Source organism: Magallana gigas, chromosome 7, assembly GCF_963853765.1.
Source record: "Magallana gigas chromosome 7, xbMagGiga1.1, whole genome shotgun sequence".
In the NCBI taxonomy this organism is placed as follows: domain Eukaryota; kingdom Metazoa; phylum Mollusca; class Bivalvia; order Ostreida; family Ostreidae; genus Magallana; species Magallana gigas.
In genome coordinates, this window is record NC_088859.1 from 48,732,489 (window position 1) to 48,753,295 (window position 20,807).

Genomic DNA, 20,807 nt, shown 5'->3' on the forward strand with positions numbered 1-20,807 from the left:
ATTGAGAAAAAAGTAATTCCCAGAATCATGAAAATCCTAATCCGGGGGGGGGGGGGGGGGGGGGGGGTATATACCTATTCTTCCAAAACAAAAAAAACTTACTTACCCAATTTTTTCCCCCAAAATCATCAAATTCCTAATCCGTGGGGGGGGGGGGGGGGGGCTAATATGCTTCTGAATCCAACTTCTCAATCTTTCAGGGTAAATTTAGGAACAATAATCTTTCCGGCGAGAAAAAAGTGGGGGGCTGTACCCTCTATCATGCTATATTTCTAATGGATAGGTATAAGTTTGCAAAAAAAGTGGCTAAGCGCCCCCCCCCCCCCCTCTCCCCAAAGCCCCCCTGGTTCCGACGTCTATGAGTTTAAAGAAAATACACGTCTTATAATGGTTTTATTTAAAGAGGGGCAATTTTTGTAAACGAAATGCCTCTCGCAATGGGTCAAATACATATACTGATCCACTTTGGATGACTTTGCCGCATTGTACAAAAAATCAAGGGAAAAATGCCCTATATTGTAGAATTGAATGACCCGGTGACATTATTTAATCTATAGCACGTGACTCGCCATTGATACTTTACTTCTATGTGTGATGGACAGTTGTCGTCTGCTTGTGACGTGTGAGTCTGGCAGTGACACCGTGCACTATACACATATAAATGTCTACGTATTGTCGACAGAGTTCAGACGAACGTTCTACAACCAACCAACGCAAAAATCCTCGACCCATTTCAGGAACATTTACAGAGCGGGCGATATCACGGGCAAGAAGTATGCGGAGCTAAAAAGCAACAGAACACAAGATGGCGAAACACGTGAGGTAGACAAAACGTGGATAATGCAACTTATTATAGCAAATGTTGGTAGTAAATTCCAAAATAAACCGGATCTTCAACTAAAAAACGTGATTCTAGCATGTTTCTTTCTTTAACCTCGACATTTACCATGTAGCTATTACTAACCTGATTAGTTTTTAATAACATTTGATGGGCATGTTGTCTATTATCTCTCACATTAGTAAAATCATGAACCGCGCGGTGGAATGGAATTTGCAGACATGCACACAGTGACTTGTTCGCTCTTACTGTATTTGATGGATGTTAATTAGAAAAGATTATTAATGATAAAATAAATATTAGTACATTTGATTCTTTCGATTCATTTCTTGCTTGCGAGTGCATGTACAATGAGTTTGTTTCAAATTTGTTTTTTTTATTTTTTAAAATTCAAGTATCTCCAATATAAATTAACAAGTTCAGAGAATTACAATGAAAGGACAGGGATTTGCTTTATCGACGTTTTATAATACTTGGTAATATCTTTTCCATAAACTGTATAATGTAAATATAATTGTTTGACCACAGATAATGTCAAAAAAGATCAGATATTAACAAACGTTAAAATACTTTCGACTTCTTGCTGTCAGTTCATTGTGAGATAGGATTAAATAATTTCAAATATAAATTTACTGCAAACCGAGTAAATGTTAGAACCCTAGTTTTATCACCAAGTATTTTGATATAGTGGCGAAACGTGGTACTACTGACACTATTCGATAAGACGAGTGCATAGCTCGTCTGAAGTTACAAGGAAATTGCATCTGATGAAATAATAACAGACCTGAAGAAATAGAACGAGGAAGAAGACGTATATATTGCGGCTGGGGTCAATACAGAGTTACAGACTGCCATCAATCTTAGATGTAGACGTGTCGACAGAGCGGGACATGTTGACGCATGCTCACTGGACTTGACGAGTCGCACACGTCTCAGTGACGACACAGGTAGAAGCCTCTCGATTAATTCTGGAGACTATATTACTTTACAGTGCAAATATTGCACCGTTTGATGACGACATTTAGCGAATATTAATGATAAAGAGCATCATTGTAAGGATAGTTTATAAGTTGCTAAAATAATCTAAACATTTGAACTTAAAAAAGGTCTTAATATATATCAAGTGTATTAAGTAGTTTTTGGGGGTAAACCTTTAAATAGATGTTTTCAAAATCTGTGCAGTGAAAGATACCTTCACCTTATTCTCTTTTTTATCGTTAATCTATGAAATTGGCGTTATCTTCTTTATTTGCGGCAAATTTTAATTAAACAAATAATAAACGCCGTCACATAATCTGGTCCGCCCGCCATTGTGCTGCATCACAATAAGCATTTCGATGAAGAAGTATTTTCATGGTTATCCTTTCTGCCTGTGGTGGCAACACGTTTTATAACTTTAACAAAATATGTCACCTCTCTGCTGCAAAAGAATTGTCCTTCGATCTGCTCAGTTTGGTCGTGTAAAAAGCGAGCCTTAATTAATTGTTAAGAAGGTCGTGCTTGATTCGTGTGTGGTTTAACATGCACTCATGCATTGAGCCATTGCTTTTGTAGAACAAGGAAGCTCTAAATCTATAGAGTTGATGGTTAGAACCCTCCATGCCCCAGCCCTGCTGCCTACAGGGATAAACACAGACCAATCAAGCCTCTCTCCTCCAATCAATACCTGCCTATCGGCTATACGTCGTATAAATACAGATCGCCTCTCGTTTCTTGAGATAAACAGCCGGTCTAGACTCGTGTAAGTACATCTCTTTCTGATCCTCTAAACCACACGATTTGTTTGCTTTTCATTTGTTTTATTTCAAGTTTATTTCATATTTTAGAAGCTCCGTTTTAACTATCAATCGTTGACATCAATGCACTATTCGATAAATGGCGTTTTATTTTTAGTTACTAAGTTTTTCAATTTTATTTTGCGATAACAGTCTTTATTTACTTATCTCAAAAGTATTTGGTTCGGTAGTTTTAAAACTGGAAATTTATTTGCATTATCTGATATTGTAGATAAGCGCCTGCATTTAATTTTGATACTTTAACGACTTTCACAATACATTGTTCCTAGAAGAGAAAAAAATGTCAGTTCATTAAGTGCTAATCTGTTTCTAAGAACCGTTTGCATGGTATCATCAAAATACCGTAAACTTTACCGATCAAATGAAAGTTATTTTCAATTCTTGAACTAGTTTTGGCTTGTCACAAATCAAATTGGCAAACGAGAAGTCGCATAAATTAAGCTTGAGTTTGAAATTTTAAAATTGCCATAATTAAAAAGTGTCAAAATTATGCTATATTCTTTAATAATGTGATATGATTGTTGGTCTTAATTCATTATGGCAACAAAACATCTGATTTAAAAAGTTAGAACGAATATTGACAACTGAAATAAAGCTTCTACAGAAAAAGGAAATAGTCTATTTCTTCGAGTAATTCCGACATGTTTCTGTACTATTTAATTTTACGTATTACAGGTAAAGATGTGCACTTACCATAAAAAAGGACGATCACACAGTCTACCTAATTGGAATGGTAGCGAGGAAGCCAAGCTACACTACCGGCTGACCATCATGGGCACAGCCGGTGTAGGCAAGAGCTGCATCATCTCCCAGTTCCTGTACGACCGCTTCATCAGTGAGTACAAGGAGACCGTGGAGGAATTCCACCGCGGGGAGTACACCGTGGACGGACGCGAACTCATTCTGGACATTCTAGACACCGCGGGTGCACATTCATTTCCGGCCATGCGCAGACTGGCTATCTCAACAAGTGACGCTTTTGTGTTGGTTTATTCAATAGACGACGAATCTTCATTTCAAGGGGTAAAAGATTTACGGGACATTATTTTAGCAGAACGTGGGGACAAACGTGTGCCAATCGTTGTTGTGGGAAACAAATCGGACATTTCTATGGAAAAAAGGGCGATAATGAAAGAAACTGCGGAATCTATTGTGTGTTTTGACTGGGGAAATGGCTATGTAGAGGCTTCCGCCAAAGACAATATTAACGTTGTCGGAATATTTAAAGAAATTCTCAGGCAAGCGCATGTCGAGTTGAGTATTACCCCAATACCGAAAAGAAAGCGTTTTGGTTCTATTTCGTCTGAGAGCTCCTCAGAAATTCCTTGCAATTCGCCGTCACGGAAACGAAATAGCTGTGTCATTTCATAGAGTGAATGTAATGTTGGTTTATTGTTAATAGTTTTGTATTTTGTAATTAAATCTAATGTAAATAAATAACTTGTTTTTATATTTAATCCTTGAATCAACTGACTCAACGAAATATCGCTTTCCGTTGTTTTTCACTTCCATACTACATATACCTTTAATCAAATAACATACAGAATGTAATTCTAAAAGCTTGAATAACAGCAAAATAATGCAGTAACTTTTTAAAATCATAATGGTATCCATTTGTTTGTTTGTTGTTTTGGGTTTTGAGGTTTTTACGGGGGGGGGGGGTGTATATAAGTTTTTTTAAACTTTCAAACACCATTACATAAGAATTGAGTACATTTATTATAATTATTAGTTTTAACCATGTAAATATTTTTGTGGTAAAAGAAAGCATACATTGTATTATCATCAATAATATTCGGGCAGCGTCCAACTCCTGAATCGGCTACATGTATCAGCAAGGCTATTATATGATGGTTTTATTTTATTTCACAATAAATTATTTTATTTCTACAGTATATTTATTTAAAAAAAAAACGCATGAAAGGAAACTGTAAACTATCATATGATTGTGTACCTGCAAACTATTATATGCTTGTTTACTTGTAAACTATTATTTAGTGACGAAAAAATCCATAAAATTTTCCATTTTATAGTTGGGTATTGTTCAATATTTTTATATAGTGCTCTCTTCCTCTAAAAGAGACCAATACGGTCTAAAAACGCCCACAACCATCAAGCCGTATTAAAATAAGAATTATACCAATGAAACTATATTATAGTGTATAAGAGGTGTTTCCTGAGGAACTATATAGTTAATTTGCACGAGATCAATTAAAGATTTTTATCACAATGACAAAATTCGAGATCTTGCTTTGTAGTATCACTTTGTATTTCATCAACGCATTGCATTCTTAGGCATTACCATAACTCAAACAAATACCGTCTTACCCAGGGTCTCATTAATGCTGTGAAACATTGAAACATGCGCTAAGCGCTTATGGCGACTGGAAACAAAATGTTGGTTCACTGTAAACATTCTCATGTAGAGTTCCTTACTTTGTAACCTAATTGTCTGAAGAATACTGGGTTAAGAAGAAGCGCTTCAAGCAACTGTCCTCTCCATCACAGCTGAGACGGCTTTGGATAATCGATTGGAGTAAATCAAGGTACCCGGTACCGCAGAAGTAGGCGAGAGATTGAAAGTTTTCTAACGACAGCGCTAGCAGTACTGACGTCCATCGAGACTTCTGTCTCACACCACAGTACTTCACGTATAAACTGGAATCATCTTTCCCTTTGTGTAATCCAAAGTTCTTTAGGTCACTAGAATTACTTGGATGACATCTTTATATCCGTCTTTGTCGTCTGTTGGTCGTCAACCTTCGATCGTTTAAAGCTTCCTTTCTTCCTACCTTGGGGGTAGGATATGAAATCTGATTCCTTGCCCAATTACAAAATAAAAGTTTGATATTAATAGTCTTCTAACAGATAGGCTGTATACTTGGTTATGATAAGAAAGAAAGCCTTTACAAAAATCCTGCTACTGGCCTAGGCTCATGCAGGGTTTTTTGGTAGGGTTTGTAGACGTTTCCTAGATTGGGCATCTAGCAGATAAACTGACAACTTAGGAAGCCTCCTCCAAACTATGAAATTCGAGGCCCCTGGGCCATAGTTCCTGATGTTAAGGCCGAGATCCATTGTTCATAAGGTGAATACACGTGATGGATGGAATTACTGTAGATTGACAAATAATTACGATGGTTTTAATTTCACTATGTTCGCGATTCATCATTTTCCCGCAAAATTTAACCCATCGTGAAAACTACCATTAGTTTCGCAAAACGTTTTACCGCTTATATTCTGATCAATTGATTTTCTAGCAGCGTTAAATTAAAATCATCGCGATTGGTGCTTAATTAGAAATCACCGTGAAATTAAAACGACTTACAGTAATAGTAACCCAGTGTTTAAAAAAATGTAAATGGGTTCGGTATAAGTATTCATATATCAATTACTGAGAAGCAATCCACTCAAACCTGTTTGCATGATTTTCAAGTCGACGCCCTTAAACAGACTCTAATTTAAGTATTAGTATATAAAAAAAATGAAGGCTTTGATTTATCATGACCTTTTAGATATCATTGTTCGGGCGATCATTGAGACCCATGGGTCTCTTTGCTTTTGTTTTATCTTTTTTACATCAACAATTTTGAATTACAACAATTTTTTTCTAAACGAGAATTGTTTTTATATTTCTTCCATGTGTCTGAATTTCTACCACTTAAATTATCACTAATATTTTATATATTTATCATGTTTAATTTCTGCGTTTGGTGTGGAATGTTAGCCAAGGTATCGAAGGAAACCAAAATGACATCGAAAGTAATACATGTACTGTTGTAATACAACAACTTATTTTTATTTGTAAACGAAAAAAACCCAACAAACAAACAAAAATGCCAAATTATAAAAAACATCTTTAAAAGGGCTTTTTTCGTAGTTAACCAAATAAATTGGATGCACAATTTCAAACATATTAAAGTAATGTGCAAGTTAATGTTGTATTAAAAAACAATGCGTGAGAAAAGTTATTGTCCCGTACTAACAAATGCATTAAAGCAACAAGCTGCTTACTTATAGTTCAAAGTATCATTTCAAATTATCTGTATAATCAAATAACAACCAGATTAGTCCGTAGTATTACTAGTAACTAAATTGATGCTTCAATCTTAGAACCCAGAATTAAGACTTACTATTAAAGACAATACATAATCGTTCGGCAATTCCAAACTTACAAACAACAATATATTTCTGTGTCTTTTCTATCAAGCAAAACATAAAAATCCTTCAAATCAAGAAGTGAATAGGACAGAAGAAGATAAAACTTCAACTTTATATGAACCTTATAATTTGTAATTTCGAGAAGCCATCGTTTGCATTCTACACATTGTTAGTGGGTATGGGCTCAGATGGTCGGAATGCTTCCATAGCCGCGGAAGGATCAGAACAATGACGAGATGGGAGCAGGGTTTTACATGAGCGCATCGCCAAACAAAAGCCTATAACATACTGCTTCATAAAGAAGCTGTTGATGGGAGTTTACGGGAGATTCCAAGTAATGGACGAACAAGTGAATATGAAACGATACTCTTGGTACTTTCTATACGTATTAATTTGCTATCTTGATTGTTGGTAAAACATAATTATGACGTTGCATTTTGTAGTGTTAGTTTGATAAAACGGATTTCAGGTTGATAATTCAAGAAGTATTTAAAAACCTCAGAATAAGCATGCACGTACGTATACATAAACGATTTTTATAAAAATTAATTATTGATACAGTATAAAAGAAGACAATGCAAATTGGAACCAAACAAACAAAACCACAGAATAAATGTGGTTATATTACATTGTACCATAGCTTGGTGAGTTTTCTATTGTTAAAAGTGTGGGTTATTTGTACATACCCCACACTTTTTTTTTAACTCCGCCCACTATCTCGATTAAAAACAACATCAACAAAGTTGTTTTTAGCGCGTCCATAATACTCCACAGTAAGAGCTTCCTCCAGATCAAAATTGCCAAAACTCAACACGGATAGATGACTCGACTAACTTAGTTCGTCGTATAAATCTCATTTTTAGCTCGAGTCAAAACAATATCGGCAATGGCTTTGTCAGAAAGACTCTATTTTAATATTCCTCTCCATGTATGTGGACAAGTAGAGAAACGTGTGTTAAATGAAATAGGGGTATCCTGTTTAAAGGTTTCATAGAAAGTCAGTCACGTGATAGGAAAGCGTTTGAATAGAAGACTTGTTTTGTGGACAGAGTGAATAGCGAAAGCCAATCGAATTTGACATTTTCCATTCACGGTTTCGCGACATGCATTTCTCAAATAATATTTTTTTTATTGCTTATTAGTTGATTTTGTTCAAAATATATATGTACATGTTTTTTCAGCCACTTTTAAAAAACATACATTGATACAGAGTATCAAATAAGATTTTTAAAAAACTAATTACCTTCATCAATTTAAATTAAATTTCAATTGTTTAAACTGAAGCATTGCACAATTTAGGGTTCGTAAATATAAGATTGTGTTAATACGTTTAATTCTTTGAAGCAAATATCGATACTATAAGCCGGAAAATCCCGATATTGCTATGATAATAAGATATAATGAATAATCGTAAACTATGGTACAAGTAACTTACCCCATATAATATTGTTGATTATGTGCAGATACCCGATGGGGCGTGGTCATAACGACATCGGGAGCTACGCTCCCTCGTGTCATTATGACCACGCCCATCGGGTATCTGCACATAACCAACAATATTATATGGGGTAACTACTACAGACACTAAATTTGCATGAGTCAAAAATTAATATTTTAATTGTTTTAAAAATTGGTTGCATTCATCTAACAATAGTTGAATATTCGGAACAGTTTCTGTTAAAAGGATTTGCTATTAATCCCATTAGAATAATGAACAATTCCTATTGTGGTTTACGTCCAACAACGGGTATATTTTTAGACGGTGGCATATATGCCACCGTATAATATCGTCGCTCGAGTAGCTCATTTGTATGCATGATGGCACCCCTAGCGGCAGAAATGTGCGGAGGTGATAATCAAGTTTACGCAGAAGTTGATATATCAGAATGGTAGAGATATAATACTATACAACTTTCATAACCTGAAAGTAAACAAAATTTTTAGGTTATTTGATAAATGGTAAAGGTTTGCACAAAAAGACTTGAAAGTAAATGCTTATGAATATTCATGAAGTTAACGATGCTAAGCGAGTCGGGTTAGGTATTCAACCAGAGCTGTATTACATCCTTATAAATATTGCGCGTAGAAAAGTAGTTCAAAGTACATCGTAGTGTTTTTGTTGAATTTACATGTCTATATTTGTTTTCAGATATCTCAAACAGTTATTGCTATAAATATTGATAATCAGGTGTAAAATATCTTTGCATCTTACATTTCCTATAAAATGAAAATAATGCGTAAGAATATATCCTGACATTCGACATTTTCACAAAGAAGAAGACAGCCCAGAGGTCAGAAAACAACAACATAAACAAAGCCACGTGGAGAAAGAGAAGCGAATCAGAGGTGAATAATTTGTTTTCTTTTGAATATATATATATAGGTATGTATTTTTTATTATCCTCGTCTGATAGTCATGTAGAGTAGGATTCAGACTACTGATGTTTTTTTTACTATCAATCGGCCGAATGTCAGACACCTCGGCCCAACGACACCTCGGCCCCAGGACACCTCGGCCCCAGGACTCCTCGGCCAAGACGGGTCGGCCCAAATTTTGAGACACCCCGGCCCAAGCAAAAGACATCTCGGCTCAAGCAGAATTAAAATAAAATATCAATGATTTTCATGTTTTATTGTTTTATTTATATTTTATTGAATATAAATTATATGATATATATAATTTGTAATTAAAAAAATATTTGTGTTAGCTGTATATTTCCAATCTTCCCCCCGCGCACATGGGCACACGACACACATGTTGAATAGATCTTGTATATTCTGTGTTAGTAAGCTGTATATTTCCAATCTTGCCAGTTAATGTTCCACGGTCTTATACGCAAATGAATAAAACCATGTCTAGACAAACAAAGCAGCAATATTCTCACCCTGTTTATTAAACTTAAATCATGAATTATTCAGTTTTTTACTTTGTTTAAGAATGTGATAAACTTAACAAAAATGATCCAAGGTTAAGAAAAAAGGATTGTGTTTACTGTTTATAAATTCTGCTTTTCATTTTCAAAAAAAAAATAATTGACAACAGTCATAATCTAAAAAAAAATATTGCAATAATTTACACCAGAAACATTAGAAATGCTTCTAGTATATATCCACTTTTAAGAGTCTATTAAATTCATTATTTTTAATGAACTTTTAATTAAATTTTGGGACACGTAATAGTAATATAATACATTGTCAATTAAGGAACAAAGCAAGTATGTTAGTGTATTAGAAAAATACGTATTGTAAGATACTGGATGAAACTTTTATCATCAAAAAATTGTATTGAATTAATTGTGTCTTTATGAGTACAAGAACATACGTTCGACTGTCTATCAAATATTTTAAGAATCATTGTTTCTTTGGGCCGAGGTGTCTTGTACATATTTTTAAATAAAAATTTCAGTGGGCCGAGGTGTCTTGTACATGGGCCGAGGTGTCAATAGTTTTGGGCCGACCCGTCTGGGCCGAGGTGTCAACCGCCCTGGGCCGAGGTGTCGTTGGGCCGAGATGTCCGTCTACCAATCGGCCATATTGGATTTTTTTCTCTGAATAGATTTCTTGTCTATTTTGATAAAGCCTAGTATATGTAAAGAGATCGACGTGTGGACAGACCAGCTATTATAAAAGATTCGATTTGTTTATTCATGATTTTATATTTTCGTTGTTGTTGATAGTCATTAGTTGATCATCATCTAGGGCGTACAAGCTTACCCACGCTATCTGTCGACCATATTGGTATCGGGTTCGTTCGCCATAGTATAATCTGTAATTTGTTTTGGAAACTTCATTAACTTTTCATTTGACGTGTATATCATTAATTTCAAATAACTAAATCATAAAAATTTATTGAAAAAAATTATTGGTGCTAAAATGTTTTGTAATTGATTATTAAAATTAAGACTATCTTGATTCTTGAGAAGAAAATCAGAACTTTTTGAACAATTGTTCAATATATATATATGTTGGTAAACTTGAGATTTTGAGAACAATATGAGAACTTATTGAGAAAATTGACATCAACTTATCAATTTGAAAACAAAATGAGAAACTTTCATTGAGACAAACTTGAGAATTTGAGAACAAAATGAGAAACTTCATAGAGAAAAATTAGATCATTTTGAGACTTCCTTTGAGCACAAACTGGCACTAACTTCAGAATATAGGTACAGAATGAGAAACTTGCTGACATTATCATAATTTGAGAACAATATGAGCAACTTACTTCAAGCAAAATGTGAATTGGAACGAATATGAATGAAGATTTATGAGCATTTAAAGAACTGAATACATATATTGATTGAAATTAGATCTTCAGAAGGTTATCATTTGAACAAAAACAAGATTTTTGTGTACAGACAGTACATATACAATAGCATTTGGATTTGATAAAGTTGTGTGAGAGTTAGATTGAGAATCCAAGTAGAAGAGACACTACTTTATGTATTTCATGCATAACACATCTCTAGTGCGACAATTTGACAATCAAATTTATTAATACATGTATGCACTTTCATTGTATTGAACGTAAAATACTAACTGAAAGAAGCTGTTTTAATTGATACTCGTAGACTTCAAAAGTTTAGTTGATTTAGAATTTCAAAGTAGAAATACATATATTATGAGCTACAATGAGTGTCCAAAAAAATATGGTTAATTAATTATAGTTTCAAGCCAGAGTATTTAGATAACTTGATATTTCAGTTCTTAAAATATGGCCGAACAACAAAATTTAAGTGTGAAAAGACAACAACTAACTGTACAAGCAGATCATTCTCAATGTGCGGAAATCTTCCCAATCAGTTCAAGGGGAAAACAATGTGTGACAAACAGTTTTATGTTTCTATTATTTTGTCATTTTTACGAAAACGCATCTTTCACAAAACATGATCTACATTCAGTTTTGGAGACTGGAGATGTTTTGTATCATTTAATCATTAAATCAAACTCATTTTTATTAGCTTCTGAACTACCAAATCACATTGAATTTAGAAATAAATATATTTCATCATTTGTCAGACAGACTTATTTTGGCAACATGGCACAAACTGTGGGAGAAGAGGTTGGTTTTTCATTAGAAAACAGTTTGAATATGTCATTTGCAAAATATGATGCTTGTATTCTGATTTTTCATTCAGCAGCAATAGCTTTGAAACAAAGAGGTGACAGATTTTTTGTGTTTGATGCTCATAATAGAGGAAATGATGGGCTTTGCAACCCTGATGGAAAGTGTACTATGACAATACACAACTGTTTTCAAGCTCTTTGCAATTTTCTACGACATCTGTGTATGTCTTTGTCTTGCATTAGTTTGGATAATGTGCAGTATGAAATCAATGCCTTCTGTTTTAAGACTCTTTCCAACAAACCAAGAAAACCTGTAACACGCATTTGCAGTGAAAGTGACTTGTCATTAGGAGAAAATAGAACACAGTCGAGGAAACGATGTTGGTCAGAACATAATGAGAATAGAAATCCTAAATGTCAAGATCATTCATTAAGAAAAAAAGGGAAAACTGAAAAAATGGATAATGACGTTTGGAATAAGAGAGGAACCCAAAATGTTGTTATTGAAAACTATGTTGATAGTTTAAATTTACCAGAAGTTGGGGAAATAAGTAGCAATTCAGATTGCCAGATTGAAAATGATGTTTCAAGTTGTTCTAATGTGACCCCTTTAAGGGAAGGACTTGAACAAACTGAGGAAATTGCAGTAATGAATTTTAAACAATTAGTAAAGGAAGGTCCATTATTTGTTTGCTCTTGCTGTACACAAACTTGGTTTAGGGATGGTGTTTCTAAGGCTCAGTTTCTGTATACATTAGATATAGCACACAAATGTTTGCAAGGTATCAAAAGTGCAAAAGATACAGAATGGATTTGTCATACTTGTAAGAAGTACTTAAAACTTGGTAAAATACCAGCTTTAGCAGTTGTGAATGGATTAGAATTTCCCCCGAAACCTCCGGAATTAAATATTACTGAAATGGAAGAGCGTCTCATTAGTCCAAGAATTCCATTTATGCAGTTGATGGAAAAACCAAGAGGAGGACAAAAGAGTTTACGTGGGAATGTTGTTAATGTTCCTTCAGATGTCAACACTACTGTCAAATCTTTACCACGGACATTAGCTGAAACTGAAACAATTCAAGTGAAATTAAAAAGAAAGTTGAGTTATAAGCACCATGTTTTGTATGAGGCTATACGACCAAACAAATGTATGAATGCACTCAAGTGGCTTTTAGAAAACAGTGAATTGTTTCGAAATGAAGGGATATCAATAAGAGAAAACTGGGACATTTTACAAGAACAGAGAGAGTTTTATGCTACTGAGCAAAAATCAGGTGAAAATGCTACGAGTTGTGAGAACACATCTTATACAAATGAATTGGAAAATGAGACCAGTTCTTTGCAAGATGAAGATGATGTTGATGAATGGACAGAAGATCCAAATTTTGAAAGTAGACTTACTGGAAATACAGACACGTTGCTGCATCCTGCAGATGTAAGATCATTAAATAAGACAATGTCATTTGCACCAGGTGAAAACCAAACACCTCTTGGGTTGTATCAAGATCCAGATGCAGAATATTTAGCATTTCCAACTATATACTGTGGTCAGAGAAGAATGTCTAACAAAAATCGTACGGTGCCAGTTACTTACAGTTCAATTTGCAAATGGGAGTTAAGATCCCAAGATCGCCGAGCAGCATGTTCAATGCCAAACCTTTTTTTCAAGTTAAAAAAATTACAGATAAAGCAAATTCAGGACAAAGTGACACTTGCAATGCGAAAGTGCAAAAGCGAAGGCAAAAAAATAACAGCTGGTCATGTTTTGAATCCTACTTCGTTTGATAACATTGTTAAATTAAATGAAGGGTATAGAGTCTTGAGAACATTAAGAGGATCACCAGCATATTGGGAAAGTGCAAAAAGAGATGTTTTTGCAATGATAAGACAGCTTGGTATTCCAACATGGTTTTGTTCTTTCTCAGCTGCAGAAACAAAATGGAAAAATTTGATTCAGATAATGAGCAAAAGTTTGAACAATGCAGAACTAACTGAGTCAGATGTTGATGAATTGACTTGGATCGAGAAATGTGAACTCATTAAAAGAGATCCAGTAACTTGTTCGAGATATTTTAGCCATAGGTTTCAGATATTTATGTCCAAAATTTTGAAAGGTGATTGCAGTCCTTTAGGAAAAATTGTTGACCATTTCTTTCGTATTGAGTTTCAGCAAAGGGGATCTCCACACATCCATTTGCTTCTTTGGATAGAAAATGCACCTGTGTATGGAAAGTCAACTAATGAAGAGATTCAAAACTTTATTGATGAGCATTCCACTTGTTTCAAAAATGAAAATATTGCGGAACTTGTCAATTATCAAACACACAGGCATGCTAGAACATGCAAGAAAGCAGGAAAGAATATTTGTCGTTTTAATTTTCCTTTGCCTCCAATGCCAGAAACCATCATTTTAGAACCATTGGAGGAGGACAAATTTGAACAGCATGCAGATGTACAGCAAAATTACAAGAAAATATGTGAACTGCTCAATGATTCTAAATTGTGCAATGCAATGAGTTTTGATGAATTTTTGACAATGATAAATTTGACAAAGGAAGATTACATTTTGGCAATACGGTCTTCTTTAAAGTCTCCGAAGGTATTTTTGCGTCGCAGCATTGCAGAAATAAGAATAAACCCATACAATCAGATATTGTTGAGGTCATGGGAAGCTAACATAGATGTGCAGTTCATTCTTGATGCATATGCTTGTGCAGCATATATTGTGTCGTATATTTCGAAGTCCCAGAGAGGAATGTCTAATTTACTTCATGATGCTTGTGAAGAGGCAAGGAAGGGAAATTTATCTTTAAAGCAGCAAATAAGACAAATTGGAAACAAATTCCTCACACATGTAGAAATATGTGCTCAAGAGGCAGCATATTTGCTTTTGCAAATGCCATTACGATCAAGTAGTAGAAATGTTGTGTTTATAAATACATGTGATCCAGAAAATCGCACATTTTTATTGAAGTCTCTTGAAGTTCTTCAAGATATGCCAGAAAATTCAACAAATATTGAGTCAGACAACTGGATAAAACGTTATAAAAGAAGGCCAGGTGTTCTGCAGAACTATTGCTTAGCTGATTTTGTGTCAAAATTTGATGTTGTGCCACCTCCTAAAGACAAAAAAACAGAACAATATTGAAGAGTTGTTACCAGAGGATGAATATGAGGAAATGAATGAAGACAATAGTGATGTGTCAATTAGTGATGAAGACAATTCAAACAGTCAAAAAGAATACCATATGAAAGATGGTTCTATTTGAAACTAAGGAAAACTCAAAAAGTTATCAGATATGTTCGATACAACAAGGAACAAGATTCAGAAAACTATTTCCGAGAACAACTCATGTTGTTTTATCCATGGAGAAATGAAGAAAATGATCTAATTGGAAATCATACCTCTTTTGAATCACATTTTAATCAGCAACAGGAAAAAATAAAGAAAAACAAATTGCCTTATGAAGCAGACAGGGGTATAGTTGACGTTGTTGAAAACAATATGAATGATTTATTGAGTAATGTTGATCATATTGTTGCTGCAGAAGTACATTGACTTTCAAGAAGATGAAAACTTGTGCTTAGATCATGGTTGTTTTAACCCAAAATTTGCACAGATGGAGTATGACTTAGGTTTTGATTTAGGCATAGCCAGAAAACAAGTGGAGACTGATGATATATCAGTAAACATGCTGAGTGATAAGGAATATAAACTCCTTGCAAGAAGTTTAAATCAAAATCAGAAAATATTTTTTTACCACATACTTCATAAGATTAAAACAAATGATCTACCAATTCATTGCTTCTTAACAGGTGGTGCTGGTGTGGGAAAAAGTTTGTTAACAACCTGCCTATTTCAGGCAATTGTTCGTTATTATGCCAAACGTGTAGCAGAGAAATGTGATGAGGTTAAGGCGGTGTTATGTGCACCAACAGGTAAAGCTGCATACAACATAGGAGGGCAAACTATACATTCTCTTTTCTGCATTCCAGCAAACCAAAATTTGAAGTACAAACCTCTTGATGTACAGCAACTTGACAATATGAGAGTAAAGTTTCGCAGCTTGAAAATTGTCTTTATTGATGAAGATTCGATGGTAGGAAATAAAATGTTCAATTACATTAATTTAAGGCTGCAAGAGATTTTTGCAAAAGGTGTTCCATTTGGAGGTATTAGCATCATAGCTATTGGTGATTTATTCCAGCTTAAACCTGTATTTGATGGCTGGATATTTGAAAATCTCACTGAAGGTTATGGACCATTAGCAACAAATTTATGGACTGATTTGTTTCGAGTCTTTGAATTAACAGAAATTATGAGGCAAAAAGAAGATAAAAACTTTGCTGAATTACTAAATAGACTAAGAGAAGGAAAGCACAATGACAATGATATAAACGTGCTGAGAACGAGAATCTGCACAGAAGAAATCCAAAATTTAAATTCAATTCCACACTTGTTTACAACCAATGTCAAGGTGAATTTTCATAATAGTCAAGCATATGATAAAGCAGATTCAAATGACAAATGTATTGTGACGGCACTTGATGCTGTTACTGGAGATGTGTCCTCTGAAATAAAAAATGCAATACTCCTTCAAGTATCTGATGATCCATCTAAAACCATGAGACTATGTAAAAAATTGCAATTGGTGACCGATTTACCTGCTGAGGTTTGCATCAATATCAATGTCCAAGATGGGTTAACAAATGGAAGTCCATGCATAGTGAAGAAATTAGATTACAGAGTAATAGGTTCAAACAGGTGCAGTATTGTATGGGTATTATTTGATGACCCAGTAATAGGATTTTCTGCACGACAAAAATACTGTAATCTGTATTCTGAAGATATCTCTAAAGATTGGACACCCATTCTTGAAGTGACTAAAAAGTTCACAGTCGGGAGACACAAATCCTGTCATGTCACAAGAAGACAGTTTCCACTGCGACTAGCATGTGCAAAAACAATACATAAAGCACAGGGTTCTACATTAAATAATGTTGTGCTAGATTTAGGAAAAAGGAAATTAGATCACATTCATTATGTCGGTCTAAGTAGAGTTCGAAAACTGCAAGATTTGCACATTTTGTCTCTAAATGAAGAAAAAATAGGAGTTTCAGGAAATGTTGTTTGTGAAATGGAACGTATGAGAAATCATGCAGCATTGTGGACCTGCCTGCTTATTCTTGAAAACATAACCTCAGATTTGAAAATTATATATCACAACAGCAGGTCGTTGCATTTGCACATAAGTGACTTATTGTCGGAAAAAAACATTCTGTCAGGCGATATTGTAGCTGTTACAGAAAGCAGATTAAAAGCAAGTGACTACAGTGAAAATTATTTGTTACCAGGTTTTCATATTTATCGTTTTGATGAAGAAGAATCCTCTCATACAATGCGGCCATTTTATGGTTCAGTTATTTACTCCAAATATCCACTGATCATTGTGTCAAAAGCAGTTTTAAATGGCATTCAAACAGTAAAGGCAACACTTATGAAAAACAGTGACCTTGTTCAAATTATTTTCATATATTGTCCCCCAAAGTTTGCCACCATCACCAATATTTGTTGTTTTCTGGTTTCAGTCTTGAACTTATTAGATACTAGTCAACCTTTTCTTATTATGGGTGATACAAACATAGATTATTTTACCCAAAGAGATCTCTCTTCAAACTTGAAACATTTAAATATCAGACAAATAATGCATAGTTCTACAACTGACTATGGAAGTTGTTTAGATCATGTATATACCAACTTAAATAGTTCTGCTGAAATTTCATGTGCTACTCTGGAATCATATTATTCAGACCATAAACCCATTGTTGTGTATTTGCCATTTTAAAAACTTATTATATTACGCGTTACTGCATTTCAGCTAAAAAAAAACACATAATAATTAAAACAATATCACCTCTTACAAATATGCATAATGAGTTCAAAATATAAAACAATAATAATCAATTGTCTGCAATATTAAAATACTCAACATTGTAAATCTATTACCATCGTACAAGACCATTATATTAAGGATCTATAGACATTCTTCAAGACTCTTAATTTATTTCTGTATTTCAGATGCTGCACAAAACTTTGGCAGTGTTGCAAAAAATGAAGTCAGGAAATTCCCTTCCATATCCCAATGCTTTGGTTAAAGCAACAGCCATCAAACCTGGCCACCTTTACCAATGCAAATGGAGAAAAGGTTTTATCTTGAACTTTAGTGTTGCTGATGGAACTGAGGCCATGCTTGTCACTCTTAGTGATGAAGCAAAAATGCCAACTATCAAAGACGGAAGGACCCTACAAATAAGAAATTTCATTGTGTAAGGAAGTCGACTTGTACTGTCCAAACAATAAAAAATTATGGCAAGGCCAGCTGTACAAGTGCCAGAATCTTTAAAGGAAAAAGCAGTTACCATAATCATGCCACCATCACCTACAAAAACCTTGAAGGATGCAATGTCATCGCCTGTTAGAGAAATCCTGACTGTTCAATGGCAAATTATTCGTGTACGTATCTCAACTTGATATTAAAGTTAAAAATCATCTAAAATTATAATTCATAATCAAATGAAATTAAAAACAATTGTACTTGTATTGAATTATACCCCTATAGTTTACTTTTCAATTGATTTTCTTTGCAGGATGAAGCAATCAAAACAGTGAAAGTTGCCCAGAAGGACACTAAGATTAGAGCATTGACCTTAGAAGAGAATGGACAGACAATGGAACTAACTCTTTGGAGAGAACTGAGTGAACAAGACTTGAAGATAGGGCAATACATTGAAGTTACTCATTGTCTTGTATCTGAATGGCTCAGAAAGAAGAGTCTCAACTCCACAAGAAACACCGCCATCAAGGTAACAATAGCTTGATACATTCAACTGCATTTACATGTATTCAAAATCCAAGCATAGTACTAGTTTATTGTAAATTTACACAAGATTGGAAAAAAAATAATGTACTTTAATCATGCCAAAAAATATCAGCTATGCATATTATGTATAATAACGAATGAATACTTCATTGTTTCAGGCTGTACAACCTAAAGATATGGTTGTAACCGGAAATGTCGAAGCTCTGTCAATGACGGACACCCACTGTGAAATGTGTGTCAAGGAAGATGACATATATATAAAGACTTTATTGTGGATCTGGACATGGTTCGTGCCCAAGTTCAAAGATATGTGGAAGAAGCCGGAACATTCAACTTACAACAGCTAAAAAATATGATTGCTGACAAACTTCTATTCCCTGTGAAGCTTGTCATCAACGGCACAACAGTCATTTCCTTTGAATTGTTATAAACACTTGCCAACATTCCTACATTCGAACCATATCAAAATAAATACTTTTTGTAAGAACTGTTAAATTACTATAAAAAAAAGTCAGTATGATTATTGATTAGCTATCATGACATCTCTTCAAATTGACATTTGCAAACAGGTTTATTAAATTTGTAATATTTCACTTACCTTATTTTTACCTTTTCTGTAACACCATAACTGTATATAGATCTAGTTTAATTTCTGGTTGTAAATATTTAATGAGCAAATGCAAACAGCAACTGTTTACAGAAATACCGGTACATGCTTTTCTAACTTTGCATGCACACAGTCGTTATACAAGTTACAAAATGTAATTAATTTTGTTAACTTTGATAGTTAGTCTACTTTTATTGTTTTTGTGTCTAAAAACCATATGACCCTTTCATCCAATCTTCATTTGGGATATACAGATTGATTTCTGTTAATTATGTTGGTTTTTACTTTACTTTTCCCATTTTAGTAATACTCTTACTTGATGCATATTGTTAGTTTTAGTTGTATTTTTGTTGTTTTCATCTTCATAACCATATATCTCAATTGTTCAGTCTATAAGAGACATTCACATATGGTTATTTCTTTGACATAGATATATAGTGTGTTTATATATAGAACATGTTTGTTTATACTTTACTTTTTTTGTTTCTGATACTACCCTTACTTGATGCATATTCTAGTAGTTTAGTTATAGTTTACATACACAGCACAAAATCTAAGCAATAATTATCTTGCTGAAAGATAAGTGAAATGTATTGCAACTTGATCACGAAATACGCTACAGACTATAATCTCTGCATGCCATTTTACAATTCATCCATTTCTTTCTTTGAAATGTGTACATGTTCTAAATATGAAAAGAACATACTGCCAAATAATTTGTGCCAAATTTTCATTGCCATTGTCAATATACCAGTTGACATTCAGTTCATCTTAGAAAAACTAATTCTCCCAATCCACTCTAATAACATAACCAAAATAAAAAACCTTTGTGTAAATCATTATATTGTTAACTATTCTTTATATATATCTCATAATACATAAACTTCCATTATTTTGTTTATCTCTATTTTCCAAACTGATATACTCTCAAATATACAAGATTCTGTATTGTTATTTAAAAGTTCTTCATCTTTTATCAAACCTAGCTATGTGTTCAATAAACATTTGCCTCCTGATTTCATTTTGTTGTTTTACCATACCTAAAGAAATCAGACAACAGTAGCATCTTGATAAACCAACTCAACTTTTCACGCCACCGTCTTTCAGTACTTTCAGTACTTTGATTTTAAATGGTAAGTTGACTAAGGGCTCTTTTAAATGCCGCTCTCTATTTCCCTTACTACAGGATAATTTTGTATTGTATTTTGAGGCTTTTATTTATGAAACGAAAGATCTGCCATGTATGAAGAAGGTGCTTTACCATTATGTGTGTTTAATCGTTGTAAAAAGCTGTTTTTGCAATACACGTTTGTAGCTTTCATTTCTATAAGGCGCCTTTGCATTTTGTTGTTCTGTTGTTATTAAAAGGCGGTGTTGCATGATAAGAAGTGATAATTCTCTTTTTGAGATTTTGCTTTTGTATTTTATGTTGTGGTTATTTCTTTATTAAACGC

General features: G+C 33.9%; 2 protein-coding genes across 2 annotated transcripts; both read left to right on the forward strand.

Moving 5' to 3' along the window:
- Positions 1–579: 579 nt before the first annotated feature.
- Positions 580–4,065, forward strand: LOC105325588 (ras-related protein Rap-1b). Its single transcript, XM_066066601.1, has 2 exons — positions 580–822; positions 3,310–4,065. Exons 1-2 carry the CDS (start codon positions 595–597, stop codon positions 4,003–4,005), a joined length of 924 nt encoding a protein of 307 aa, XP_065922673.1. The 5' UTR covers positions 580–594; the 3' UTR covers positions 4,006–4,065.
- Positions 4,066–9,033: 4,968 nt separating this feature from the next.
- Positions 9,034–20,369, forward strand: LOC117688286 (uncharacterized). Its single transcript, XM_066066276.1, has 4 exons — positions 9,034–9,141; positions 17,945–18,379; positions 18,514–18,729; positions 18,905–20,369. Exons 2-4 carry the CDS (start codon positions 18,233–18,235, stop codon positions 19,091–19,093), a joined length of 552 nt encoding a protein of 183 aa, XP_065922348.1. The 5' UTR covers positions 9,034–9,141; positions 17,945–18,232; the 3' UTR covers positions 19,094–20,369.
- Positions 20,370–20,807: the final 438 nt, after the last annotated feature.

What these genes read in the sequence shown, in the direction of transcription:
- LOC105325588 (XM_066066601.1), top strand. Translation starts at nt 595, where the DNA reads ATGGACAGTTGTCGTCTGCTTGTGACGTGTGAGTCTGGCAGTGACACC. An exon ending in AAGATGGCGAAACACGTGAG is followed by an intron (nt 823 to 3,309) that starts GTAGACAAAACG and finishes TACGTATTACAG; the next exon opens with GTAAAGATGTGCACTTACCA.
- LOC117688286 (XM_066066276.1), top strand. Translation starts at nt 18,233, where the DNA reads ATGGCAAGGCCAGCTGTACAAGTGCCAGAATCTTTAAAGGAAAAAGCA. An exon ending in TTCAATGGCAAATTATTCGT is followed by an intron (nt 18,380 to 18,513) that starts GTACGTATCTCA and finishes TTTTCTTTGCAG; the next exon opens with GATGAAGCAATCAAAACAGT. An exon ending in CAAGAAACACCGCCATCAAG is followed by an intron (nt 18,730 to 18,904) that starts GTAACAATAGCT and finishes TCATTGTTTCAG; the next exon opens with GCTGTACAACCTAAAGATAT.